At 38.1% G+C, this 14253-nt stretch overlaps 1 protein-coding gene across 2 annotated transcripts in view; it reads left to right on the top strand.

Moving 5' to 3' along the window:
- The window catches only part of tkfc (triokinase/FMN cyclase), a 75748-nt gene that overhangs the window by 29189 nt on the left and 32306 nt on the right, over positions 1–14253 (top strand). The window contains exons 1-5 of one of the 2 annotated variants that reach the window (XM_060838791.1): positions 141–195; positions 2540–2721; positions 7452–7530; positions 10833–10922; positions 13424–13458. In XM_060838791.1, coding sequence (XP_060694774.1) covers positions 186–195; positions 2540–2721; positions 7452–7530; positions 10833–10922; positions 13424–13458 — 396 coding nt within the window. In that variant the 5' untranslated portion in view covers positions 141–185. Of the gene's footprint in view, positions 1–140; positions 196–2539; positions 2722–7451; positions 7531–10832; positions 10923–13423; positions 13459–14253 lie in introns of those variants that run through there. The other variant, XM_060838790.1, reaches the window with a different exon arrangement.

Raw genomic sequence — 14253 nt, 5'->3', positions numbered from 1 at the left:
ATATTCCTGAGCACCATTTCAAAGAAGAGCAGGGAATTTTCCCAGGTCAATATTTATTCACCAGTCAACAACACAGAAATAGTCATTGTTACATTACTGCTTGTAGGAGCTTGTAAGCGCAAGTTGGTTGCCACAGTTCCTACTTAACAGCAACTACACTTCAAGAATACCTTATTGAGTGGAGAATGCTTTCAGGTAATGATTGTGAATGAACTATATAATGGAATTATTTTCTTTCTATCCTATTAAATTCTGTAGTTATGTAATTTAATCAACATTTCTTAATATTAAGGCATATAGAAATAATGAAGGAAAATGGCATCAAGATAGTTCTGCCATGTTCTGCCAATTGAGTAAGCTGAAGGGCCTACCCCAAACCTCTTTCATACGTTCCTGTTTAAAGCAGCTCAGTTAAATCACTGAGCTAAATTCCTGATGAAGGGCTTATGCTCGAAACGTCGAATTCTCTATTCCTGAGATGCTGCCTGGCCTGCTGTGCTTTGACCAGCAACACATTTGCAGTTAAATCACTGCTAAACTTTCCATGTTCAATGAAATAGAAGCATCATTTTGGAAATATACCAGTAATTTAATAATGGTGAACGCTGGTGAATCTGTGCTGCACCTGTACCAAGGCCAGTATATCCTTCCGAGATGTGATAACCAGAACCAATTGCAGTGCATTAGTTATGACAACATCGGCAACTTTGAAATCCCAGGGGGACAATGTCTGAATCATGAGAGTTTGAAATGACTAATGCATCAATAATTTTTCTCAATATTTTTTTGAATACACTAATGGAGAAATCATTATGTTCTGTACCTTAAATTCTCATATGTTCCCCATAATCACTTTTTTTTCACTTATACTGAATCTAGTTAGTTGCCCCTTTTATGTTTCGTTTTCCTACATTGCGCCAGTTTAGACTGATCCTGTATTGTGAAGATCAATGCCAAGTCTTTATTTAGGATCACTGCCATTTCTGACTTCTAATTGCAATATTTCCAGTCATTGGCCAAATCAATTGCTTGTACAATTCTTGCCATATTTTAGAATCCATAAGTTTCATACTTTACCAAACACAGCTATAGACATCTCCAGTGTTCGCATGCAATTTATCTGTTCATACAGTTGTGTCCTTTTTATTGTTGTCAATTTCTCCTTTATCATTACAAAATCAACTTTACTAAATTTAATATTTTGAATCATCCTCTTTCATTCGAAACTAATGTGAAACATAATAGTTATTGTTGGTTGGATGTTCACTAACTGTTGGACTATTCACTAATTCAGGTTCATTACTCAGTCGAAAATGGCCAGTTCTTGCACAGGTTTAACTTTGGAGAAATGTTTTTCTTTCAAAAGAGTGCACTGTTTATATGTCACCAGAATGTTTTCCACTAATGCATCAAAAAACCAATCATATTATTTCTGAGATTTTATTTGAAATGTTAGCATTGGGAAAAGGGGACTGTACAGGGAACTCTTCAAAATCTTCATTTTTAAAAAATTCTTTCATGAAATGTGGGCATCACTGGCTGGGCCAGTATTTATTGCCCATCTCTTGTTGCCCTTGAGAGGGTGGTGCTGTGCTTCCTTGAATCTTTGCATTGAACCTCTGCAGTGCATATGGCATAGGTCGACCCATAATGCTGCGAGGAAGTTCAAGGATCTTGACCAGCAATACTGAAGGAAAGACAATATATTTCCAAGTCAGGATGATGAGTGGCTTAGAGGAATTTGCAGGTGGTGATGCTTCCATGCAACTGCTGCCTTTGTCCTTCTGGATGGTAGTGTTATGGGTTTGGAGGATGCTGTCTAATTATGCTTAATTATATTTTACACTTGAAATGGTACAAACTGAAAATGTACTAGGTAGGAAGTCGACTGATGGCTTTTTTGTATTCGTTCATTGGATATTGCTATTGCTGGCATTTACTAACAATTCTGAATTGCCCTGGGGAAAGTGTTAGTGTGCCACCTTGAATTGTTCAAGCCCTTACATAGCTGCATCCAGAAACCAGAGTTGACCTATCGTCAGTGAGTTATAGCTGCAGGTGATTGTGTACTCAGCTCAGAATAATGGAGGTCAACCCACTTCATGGGCTAAGGATTGGTAGAGGTCTAATTTAGGATCCGTACCTTCTCCTGCTGGAATGTTTGTAGGGAACATGAACCATGGGTATTGTAGTCAATATTTCTCAACCAATCAGCTGCCACATTCTTCCAGGCAACATGAATTACATTATTGGCCAACGCACAAATAGATGACACCTTTCAGTAACCATTTGATCACCCATCCTTTCTAATGTTACCTTCTCCTGCTCAATATTTGTTTTTTGATTAAACTTTCTGTGAAGCATTTTTAGAATGGTTTCAATTAGCTTCATAATCTTAAACATTTCTGTCTATTATGGGCAAGTTATTTAGCTGGATGAAGTTAATTTTGGTGGTTGGTTGTGAGTCAGAGTTAAGAAAATAGAATTTAAGTTCCACCATGTCACATTGTTTAGAACATTTTATCTGCATTTTCTCTAGCTGGTGTACTACTAATTGTGAAGAACTACACTGGGGATCGACTGAACTTTGGCTTAGCCCTAGAGGAGGCAAAAGCAGATGGAATTAATGTGGAAATGGTTATTGTAGCTGATGACTGCGCTTTCACTACACAGAAAAAAGCTGGAAGGAGAGGTCTGTGTGGCACAGTACTTATACACAAAGTAAGTTTGATACATAAAAGTCCTGAGGTGCAGCACTGGAACTGTGACGTTTCACAACGAGGTCAGTCTCACACATTCGCAAGGGTACTGAAAGTTCAAATAAAGAAAGTCAGTGTATCTAGACAGCTTGTGTTCCAGAATGCTAAAGGAGCCTGGTTAGAAATGGAGACGCTAAACATAATTTTTCAAAGTCTTGTGAATAAGAATTTTGAAAGGGAGGAGGATGGTGAATTATATATCCTCATTCATAATTGGATTAAGATATTCTTAACTTGGTTGTAGGTGGATTCCAGGGTTACAGAATGTAGCTTCATAGTGTCCATAGGTTCAGTGGTATAGTTAGAATGTTAGTACCAAAATGGCAAACATGCTGCAAGTGCATATTTCAAGCTCTGTGTCCTGAGAATACACAGAGTAGACAGATCATAATCTATCACCTTCATCCCCTCTCCCACTCACCCATTGTACTCTATGCTACTTTCTCCCCACCCCCACCCTCCTCTAGCTTATCTCTCCACCCTTCAGGCTCACTGCCTTTATTCCTGATGAAGGGCTTTTGCCCGAAAGGTCAATTTCGCTGCTCCTTCGATGCTGCCTGAACTGCTGTGCTCTTCCAGCACCATTGATCCAGATCATAATCTCAGTCAGCACATGATGCCAATTCTCCACTTACATTGCTACTACAGCCAATGTCCTCTCACCAACACACACAGCTGAACTTCCACATTATTGCTATTTAAGGATTAGTAAATTGCTTTTGGGTTAAATGCTAATCGAATTTGATGGGGTCCGACAGACTTTATAGAATGTGTGAATGTTTATTAGCACTCTTTAAAGTTGGTGAAGTTGATAGAGAGTAATATGGGATGTAGTTTGAGTGAGGCTGCTTGCTTGTAGACAAATTCTGTAGTTATCATACCTTATACCTTTCAACATAAAATTAAACGTCGAGAACAGACAGAATAGAAGAGGATGATCTGATCAGAGGGAGGAGAAAGATTGAAGGGGTCCTTTCTAGCAAGAAGCCTTATCCATATAGAATCTCAAACTAAGCCAGAAGCAAGGTGTGCATTGTGTCCATTTAATGCAGGAAGCAATTTTTTTTATGTAAAGCACTGCACATAATGGTATCTACTTTAAACCAACGCCAATTGACTCAGGTAAGCTTGAAGCTGCTACACCTGCTGTCCGGAGCCAAATCATACTGGAATGTTTCTTGAAGATGTCTCCAAAATAACAGGCACAGAATTAAGAGTCAAAGCATCAACTTAACATCCACATACAGGCAATAATATTTTTAATGTATAGAGAAAGGGCTTGCAAAAATATGTTTTCCTAAGTGAGCCATTGTTACCTCTGGTAGATCTGACCTTGTAAAAATGTGAGTCTGACCCATTATTTGTCCTGTGATTAAAGAGTAACACCGTCCAGTTAGCTTTGCCGAGAAATGTCAAAGGATTGTGGACTGTAATTTCGCAATCTGTCAATGATAAAAATGGGTATCTTTTCTCTGATGTTAATAATTAATCCTGTCGCATTACATGTTCTGAAGTCTAATAAAACCTGTACTGTGGATGATTTTGACATCCTTTAGGAAACTATCTGAAAAGCATTCAATTGCTCATCCAGGTTCCTCCTGCTAATCTAGTTTACAATTTATATATAGATTAAAGTTACCCATAATTATTAGAATTATAACAGCATAAAGAAAGTCCATTCAACCCATCATGACCATGCCTGTCATTAAATGTCTATCTATTCTAACGTCATTTTCCACCACTCAGCCCATTCCCATGTATGCTATGGCATTTTAAGTGCACATTTAAATATTTCTTAAATATTTTGAAGGTTCCTGCTCAACTAACCTTTTAGACAGTGAGTTCAGATACCCACCATCCTCTGAGTGAAATAAAACTTTTCTCAAATTCCCTCTCATTATCCTGCTCCTTAATGTAAAATTGACATCATTTTATCCCAAGCACCCAGTATTTCTTCATGCAAAGCTGCCCACATTATGGTTCCTATTGGGAGGCTTACAGACCACTCCCACTAGTGACTTCTTTCCTACTATTCCTCCTGATGAAGGGCTTTTGCCCGAAACATCGAATTTCCTGTTCCTTGGATGCTGCCTGACCTGCAGCGCTTTAACCAGCAACACATTTTCAGCTATTCCTCATCTGTATCTAACTCAATTCCACATTTTGATCTCCTGAACCAAGATTACCTCTTACTATGGCACACATACCCCTCTTGATTAATAGTGTTACCTTTCTATCTTTACATCGCTTCTTATTTTCCTTTAGAGCATAATCCTTATCATTCTGAGGTCAGGTCTTCATATTATATTTATTTATTTCAATGTGAATGCAAAATGCTTTCAGATACAGGTTCTTTAGTTTTGTCTTTTTATTATCTTTCTATCATCTTGCCATGATTGTTGATGTATTCCCAGGTCTCTTTTCTCTCTGATCCTTCCTACTATTCTCTGACCATCAGTTTCCTTATTACAATTTTCCTTTCTTACCTTGTCTCTGATTTTTTGATATATAACATTTGATGTCTTGCCCTTACTATTTCTGCTTCTCTACTTCCCTCATCATGCAGTTCACAAAATCACTGGCCTCAGCATAATTGGGCTTGGGCTGTCCTAGTGTATAGCCCCCATTTTCTTCAATTTTGGTGCCAATGCCGCAGAAACTGGAATCCATGTTTCCCACACACATAGTCACCTGTCTAATTTTAGATATCTAATGCCAATTTGCGCACAGCTCAGGTAATAATCCAAAAGTTATAAACTTTTTTTAACCTAGTGCCTAGCTCGTCGTTTTTTCTGTGTAGATCCTCTTTCCTAATTCTGTCTAGGTATCGACATGGACCACAACCACTGGATCCTCCCACTGCAAGTTCATTTTCAGCCTTGAGCAGATATTCTGAACCCTGGCAGCAGGCAATCAATATCTGATCCAAAAACTCTTGCTCTTTGCTGCAGAGAACAGGGTCACTCCATCCTCACTGTACCACCTTCAGTACTACTATATATCTTGTTGCTCCCCCACTTGAATGGCCTCTTGTACCACATATGCTAGTGTGTGTGAACATCTACCTTGCATCCTGCAATCTGGCTGTCTTCCAAATAGTTGGGAAAACATCAAACAATGTGACAAATACAAAGGCTAGAACTCCTGCCCTCTGGCTTCATTAACTGCTTCAATTGTACTCACACCCTCTTGCCTTGACCCCTGATCAAATCAGAAGATCCTGTATGAAGTCTTGTGGCTGCCTCCTGAAGTCTAAGTAACTTTCCTCTGCCTGATAGGTCATAGTAGTTTAGCCTCCTATTCATAAACTCTCCAGGCAAAGTAGCTTGAACTTCAAACACTTATTGCAGCTCTGTTTGATTTGGATCACAATGCTCCCACATACTGCAGCTGGACACATCATTTCTACTGCCATCCTTCATAGGTTTAAATTATGATATTCACTTAATTATGTTTTCTTTTATAATATTTTCTTAATTTTGCAATCAACTTGCATACTGTGTTAAAATGTAAAAGTAGAAATGACCTTAACTACTTAGCACAGAGTTGTCAAACAACTAGCTCATTTGTAGCAGAGAAAGAACTGCTTCCAATCATTCCCAATGAATGTAGCTCTATCTCCCTTTGTCTGTCTCATGATCCTCACCTTGCCCACTCCTTCAAAATGATAGACTGGTTAATGAATTCATAATTAAATAAATGGTGGGACATTTAGTGCAGGCTTCACCTCATGACAAACAATGAGCTAAAGTACTTCCGAAAATATGAATTAGTGGCAGGTAGGCCGTTCATCGCCTTGAGACTGCTCTGCCGTTTAACAAGACCATTGCTGATCTGATTGTTCTTAAATTCATGTTCCTGCCAAGCCATGAAAATATTAACTCTCTCATTAGTCAAGAGTCCTTCTGCCCTTACCTTAAAAATATTCATTAACCCTGCCTTGATTACTCTCCAAAAATGGGACTTTTAATGACTAATGACCTTTAGAGAAATAGAATTTTCTCTTACTTAAACTTGAGACCATGATTTTTAACCTGTGTCCCTGAGTTCTAGTCCTATCCACAAGTGGAAACATTCTTTTGGTATCCACCCTGTTAAATCCACTCGGGATATTATACCTCTCATTAAGATGACCCCTAATTATTCTAAACTCCAGTGATGTAATTTCTTTCCTTTGACTTTCACTCTAAAAATTTGAATGTTTGTGTAGGCCTGATTGGTTCTGTTTTTCAGCATAGTTTGTTTCCTACCTGCCTCAATTACAAGCCTTTTAAATCTGATCTTAAATATTCCATGAAAGTGACAACATTCCATCAAACTAGTTAGTATAGTTTGACTGGAATGGACAACTCCACCTTCCCAACTCATTGTGAATTTAACTTAACTCCTTTATTGTTTCATACCCTGGCTGCTTTGCATGAAAATGAGCTAAGGTCCAGAAAAGATACAGTAACAGCTGGCTGAATAAAAAAAAACTAGATGTAGCACTACTGTATTGTCTGGTTGAATACTCTGAGAGATGTCTAAGATTACAAATGGAAAATAACAACTTGGGAGAGATATTGAGGCATGGGAAAAAAACTGAAGCAGGGAAACAAATAGTATCAGAAAATGATGGAAAAATGTTACAACAAATCTGAGCAATTGTGTCCACAAATCAAAGTCTTTCCACTTTATCTTTGCCTTTGACAGATGGCTGGGGCCATGTCTGAAATGGGAATGTCACTTCGTGAAATTGTAGAGAAGCTGAATGACGCTTTAGGTAAATTAGGTAAGTGATAACCAATCAGACTGTGGAAACTAATCAAGGAAAATATTCTACCTAATTTCGTTTTGATTTTATTGTTTTGTGTATTTTACAGTAAAAATACAATAAAATGCATTGAAAGGTTTTAATTTGTCATTACAAAATGGCAACATTTTGAATAATTTAAGAATAAGGAAAAGAAAGAAAAATATAGCTTGAAGTCCTGAGCCAGCTGATCACCATCGATGACGCCTGCAATACACTTACAGCCTGCAAGAAATATTAAGGGTTCAGTTAAGATGTACTTCAATTCGTACTTGTGATTTGACACCTACAGTCTTTACACTTCATTGTCACTTTGGATTTAAGATGTAGGCAGCACTGCTTGAAAGATTAAAATGTACTGACTCACATTAGTTTCGGCAAAAGTTAGTGGAGCCCACAGATACATGCTCACATTTTTTGAAATTGGATTTTTGTTAATGCAGCTGACAGCATTCACCAAAGTCTCCTGTTCTCTTAAGCAATAATCATGTAATACATGGATTATACTGAAAGCCAGTTTTGTTTGGCTGCTGGATTTCAACTATATTAAAGAAATAATTAGACTGAACCAACTGCCATTCACATTGATAAGATTTGGATGTTTTGTTGAGCTGAATTAAATAAATTGTTGAAGCTATCCTGCAATATCATTCAATCCAGAAATAGTCTTGAGTTACCTTCAAAGGAAGAAGATTAATATGATCATCTAAGGCCATGAAACGTAAACTGACTTAGCTATCATCTAATTATTTGGGAAAGGGAAGTCAGACAATCATTCATCTAAACATTAGAGTGAGGAAATAGAAAGACTAACTGCTCACAGTAAGGATACCAGTCATCTAAAGTAACATACATGGAGTTGTTGAACTACATTTATGTGTAAGTTCATTGGCACTCCTATTACCACAGCCTGTGCTGAATTGCCCCTTGAGTGTCATTACAGAACTGGCCACATGGGTGGTAAACAATCTCCTCTGTCTACTGCTTTGGAGCACTACATCCAGCACTACTGGAGCTTTCCACTCAAACACTAATTGTAATCCTGTGCCTAATCACAGCTCCTCCATTTTGCAGTTTCTTCCCAATATTTCAGAGTATGTTTTCTATTAAGAAAGAAAAGTGCTATCTAATAATATAAATGTAAATGAAATAAATAATACAACAAAATTGAAATTTAGTGCATAAAAGTTTGTAATTAATGGAAGTTGCATTAAATAGCTGAATTAGAGAACAAAACCTTTTAGGTAATCAACAGTAAAATGTTTGTAATTTGCACAATATCAGACAGAAAGGAATTATTTCCATTAACTTGGCATGTCCTATATATGTTCAAGAGTTTATAGACAAACTTAAAACCTATGCTGGAATTAATTATTGCCTTTCGTTAGTCTCTGGGTGAGGGCTTCTTCACAGCTATACTGACCATTGTTTATTATTTGCTGCATTAGTAGTGTTGCTAGAAACAAATTAAAATCAAGGTATGAATTGATTCTAGGACTGCCTAGTACACAGGCTTTTTCTGTGCAGAGAGTAGGCATAGAACTATACAAACTATAGTTTACGTCTTTGAACTGATACAAACGAGAATTATCCTGATATGAGTGAATTTATTTGTCTGATATTATCGTCAGATATAATGGGCAGATGTATGATGTGCTCTTATACCAAGCCAAACTTGCCAGAAATGCCCCTCATTCTGTATTAGGTTAGCTAATCAAGGTGAAGTACTCATAATTGGCCTCTATGCCTCTGATGAGGGAGCAAATTGTCAGCCTTTTCCCTATTCGGTGATCCCTGCTGGAAGATGTTAAGGATATCAGGGATGACAGCAGAATTGGATATGATTGTTGTGCCTATACTCAGTTTTAAAAAAAAAGTCTGTCCATTGTAAAATTTTATTTTATGTCGTCCTCTTTATTATAGAAAAGTAGCAAAAAAGTCCTCCCAGGCATCAGGCAAAATAGCTGCTGAACCAATGAAGAAAATATTAGTAGATGTAACCTAAAGCTTGAGCCAAGCTGCATTTTGATTTTGAGAAGACAGTGAGCAATTTAAGTTGAGAATTTCACAGTTAAAGCCTAGATGACTGAAGTGCAGTGTAGAAAACAGTCCAAATCAGAGGAGTGGATAGTCAAGTTTTGAGTTATCAAGCTGGAGAAAATGACAAAGAAGGATGGGAACATTATGAAGAGTTAAAACCTAGGATGAGAATTTTCAAAATAAGTTCTTTCAAAACTGGAAGCAGAAAGTGTGCTGGTGAGGATAGGGCTGTTTTGAGAGCAAATGCTGGATAAGATATAGATCACAGAGATTTTAATGAACTGCTGTTTATGGTGGGTGAAGAATAGGAGGCTGACACCAGAGTATTAGAATATTCAAGATTGGAGCTGACAAAGGACTGGATAAGGATTTTCACAACACATATATCAATCTAGGAAGAGGCAGGCGATGTTGTAGACTTGGCACCGGTGATCTTTCTGATGGAAAATACATGTGGCCTTCGAAGCACAACTTCAGACCTTCAATATTGTTCAACCTGAGGCAGTAGACAGGGAGGGAAATGGAGTTTTGAAGTTTGGGAGGTGTGAGGATTGTAATGATTCTTTACTCATTCAGTGTTTAACTGAAAAATGTTGCGACCTATCCATGACTAGTTTTTACATTAATAATCAGACAACCCAACGGCATTGAAGGAGCTCAGAAGGCTTTTGGGAGCTGAAAACTGCATTGTATAAGTATAAATGTGCAAGGTTTCTACATGTCTAAAACTGAAGTTGCTAAGAGGCATCATGCAGTTAAGGAAGAGGAGGAAGGGTGTGGAATGTCAAAGATAGATTAGTGAGAGACTCCAGAGATTCTGTTTTGAAGATGAGAAGCAAAGCCATCATTCTTTAGGCTCATGGTGTCTTGACTATGGCTACCTAGGCCATTTGATGCAGGTCTTTAGCACCTCCAAGTTTTTAAGTCAGCAAGAGCATTTTCCATCATCTTCAGTAAAGGAACAGGCAAAGCTGACAAAAAAAAAGAAATGTCCATTTCAGCATTACCAACATCTGTGGCATCAGATAATGCTCCTTACCTGGCAACTTTTGCTCCAGATAATGTTTTTATCCAAAACGCAAAGGCAGCACCCACCACTACTTAAAAGTCTGTAAGTTTTAGGACCTTGGAGCTACAGTTGTTCATTATATGTTCAAATTAAATATGGTTCCAATGGAAGCAAAATCATACATGTTCCTTTGATTATTGGCTTTCTAATTTCTCTGTATTTTCCTGCTCAGGTACAATGGGAATCTGTCTGTCACCCTGCAGTGTACCTGGATCAGAGCCAACCTTCAATCTGGAAGCAGATGAGCTGGAACTTGGACTGGGTAAGAAGCTGTTCAGAACATAGAATGTGCAGAGCGTAGCATGGCAGAGCAGCTAGTAGTAGGCCAATATAATACACTTACTTCAGCATTGGTACAAAAGAACATTCTTCTTACAGACACAGGAAGAGATATTTGTGGCAGCTGAGAAAGAACTATTCAGTCTTCCCCAGTTCTTGATCTGTAGTTAAGTAGGTTATGGCACCTCAAGTTCACATTATTTTGTGAACAATTATTTTGTAAACACAAGATAAGTTTCTACCTCAAACACCCCTTCAGGCCATAATTGTTACCTGCCATTGTAAATATCCTATGTAACCTCTCTGGAATGATCACATTCTTCCGAGAACGCAGTGTCCAGAACTTTATGCCTTACTGTAGCTGGGGCATAACTTGTATTTTACACAAGGCTACTATAACCTTCCCTGCTCTTCTTTTCTCGGCCTTAACCAATGAAGGAATGTAATCCATGTTCCTTCTTATCCACCTACTTTCCTGTACTCCTACTGTTAGGAAACTGTGGATGTGCACTTAAAGATCTTGCTGTTTCTCTCTGTGTCATGGAATCCCCCTGCCATTATTCAATTATTTCCTTGCATTTTTTGTCTTCTCCAATGCATTTTGTATTTGCCTTTTATTCTTCACCTGACCAGTCCACTGTTAGCTTTCTGCAGCCTAGAGCTGTCTTCTTCACTATGAACACAATGATCTATTATTGTATCATCTGCAAGCTTCTTAAGCATGTCTTGTAGTTTGAAACTAAACCATGATATATACCGTAAACAGCAAGGAACACAGTCCTGAGCCCTAAGGAGCCACATTTGACAAACGTTTTTCTATTGATCATTACACTTTGCTTCCTGATAGTGAGTAAACTTTGGATCTAACTTGCCACTTTCCATTGCACCCATGGGTTTTTAATTTTCTGTCCAGTATGTCATATGAGCTCTTGTCAAATGCCTTGATATAATTCATGTAAATCACGTTGAATGCACTACCTTCATTGACTCACTTCAAAAAATTCAATCATGTTAGTCACAAATGTACTGACCTCTCTCTTAAAAATATACAATGACTCTGGCAGCAATGCTCCCTGGCAAAGAGAGTTAGAAAGTCTCGCAACCCTCTTGTTTTCTCCGTCTTAAATCGAAGATTGGCCCTAGTTCTAGTCTCCCACAAAAGGAAACATCCCATCTAAGTCCATTATGGAAGCAACATCTAGGAATGAGTAGTAGATTTTCTAGATTTGCCTACAAAAACAAAAAAAAACTTATGTGATTTTGAGATGAAAATAACCTAAAGTCCTTGACCCCACTCACAATCCAGCCACCCTCTATGGGCAAGTCTGTCCTTGTTTATAAGATTACTTTAGGAAATTATGAGAGATTGTCCAGCCGGTGGCACCATACCATACAGGAAGTTACTATCCATACAAGAGGAAAGAAGAATGGATACTCTTTTGCAGTTTAGGTAAGCACATGAGAACTTTAATGCACACATAGTCACATTCCAGTGAGGGTCAAAAAACATGTTTCTTCTTATATCCAAATTTGGCAAGCTGAGAACCCCTTTTCCAAGGGACCTCCTTCTGCAAGGCAGCACAAAAAAATATTGATCATAGTCCATACAAAGCCTGGTAATCATCAATGGATAATTGCAAATAGATTTTTAAAACAAGGTTTATTGATGCTGATAAGAAGCAGTTATAATTGGATCATGTATCTTCCTAGCTCAGCTGACAATTTAGAACAAATTTCCATACTGACTTCATAGAACATTAAGTTCATGGAAGCCTTACAGTGTGGAATTAGGCCATTCGACCAATCAAGTCCACACTAAACCCCCAAAAAGCATCCCAGACCCACCCACTACCTCATTCCTGTAACCCTGTATTCCCATGGCTAATTCACCTAACCTGCGTATCCCTGGATACTATAGGAAATTTAGCATGGCCAATCTACCTAACTTACTCATCTTTGGACTGGAGGAGGAAACTGCAGCACCTCGAGGAAACCCATACAGACATGGGGAGAATGTGCAAACTCCACCCAGTCAGTCACCCAAGGCTGGAATCGAACCTGGGTCTCTGGTACTGTGAGGCAGCAGTGATAACTACTAAACCACTGCGCTCCCCCTAAAGTTAGCAAGATCCTCAATCTGATCTCAGCTAAGATGATTTTGGAGCCATGCTGTTTGACTGTGTCTGTGGGATAAATAGTAAAAAAGCAATCAGCCAGGGTCCCCATTTTAACTCCTGTTGTAAAGTGCTTTGAAGTGAACAGTAAATGAAATAAGAAAGGATTTGGCTGAGATGCACATCCTGTAGCTGAATAGAACACCTGCTAGCTTGGCATACATTGAATGCTCACTGAGGCAAGGTGTCAGAGCATGGTTATTTGCCATAGAATTCTAACCTAACAAATATCTCTGTTTTCAGAGAAAATAACATTTAGAAGTACAGCATTAGCACTTACATGATTTAAAGATCATTGCTATTTGTTTAGGTATCCATGGAGAAGCCGGTATCGAGCGGATAAAGGTGAGAGACCATTAAACAGTGAAATAAAGGAGATTTACATTAGTGGAACTTTTAGTGGTATATTGTATAATAAAATCTTAAATTTCAGTGGAGAAAACAGCATAAACCTTCGGACTTATGTTGTGTATTGACTAACTAACATGCTGAGCAGAAAACTGAAACATCTAATTGCTGGGCTTTCAGGGAGACCTAAGTGATAATATTGATCGTGATTGCCTGTGCATTCTATTTCCTTTTCACCTTTGCTCAGTGGACTACTCAATGAAAGCTGGGAAAGGCTTTTGTAAGATTAGCCTACCAATACCGAAATACTTAAATTACTTTGTACTCTTTTAAATGTTAACTGTTAATAAGTGTCAACTGTATCGCTCCTTATAAGTTGACAGTATGTGGGTTCAAATACCACTCCACAACCTGAAGTCAAACTTGAGACTGACAATTAGCACAGCATTGAAGACTGCTGAAACATCAGAGATGTTTCGAGGATAATGGACTAAAAGAGTAGAGACGTCTGATTGCAGCTGTACAGGACATTGTACAGGAGCATTGTGTGCAGTTTTGGGCTCTTCATTTGAAAATGTGTTTTAAATTCTTTAAAGGAAGTTCCAAGAAGATAGGTTTACTCAACTCATTCCTGGGGTCAGGGTTGAACAAATTAGACCTTTATCCCTTGGAGTTTAGAAGAATGAGTGATGATCTTATTGAAACATAAAAGACCTTAGGGGAACTAGATAGGTGAATACTAGGAGGATAATTCCTCTTGAGAGTGAAGGACTAAAACTATGGGATGGAGTT

Source organism: Hemiscyllium ocellatum, chromosome 18 (assembly GCF_020745735.1).
Source record: "Hemiscyllium ocellatum isolate sHemOce1 chromosome 18, sHemOce1.pat.X.cur, whole genome shotgun sequence".
In the NCBI taxonomy this organism is placed as follows: Eukaryota; Metazoa; Chordata; class Chondrichthyes; order Orectolobiformes; family Hemiscylliidae; genus Hemiscyllium; species Hemiscyllium ocellatum.
The sequence above is the reverse complement of the archived record's forward strand: the minus strand, read 5'-3'. Positions and strand labels throughout refer to the sequence as shown.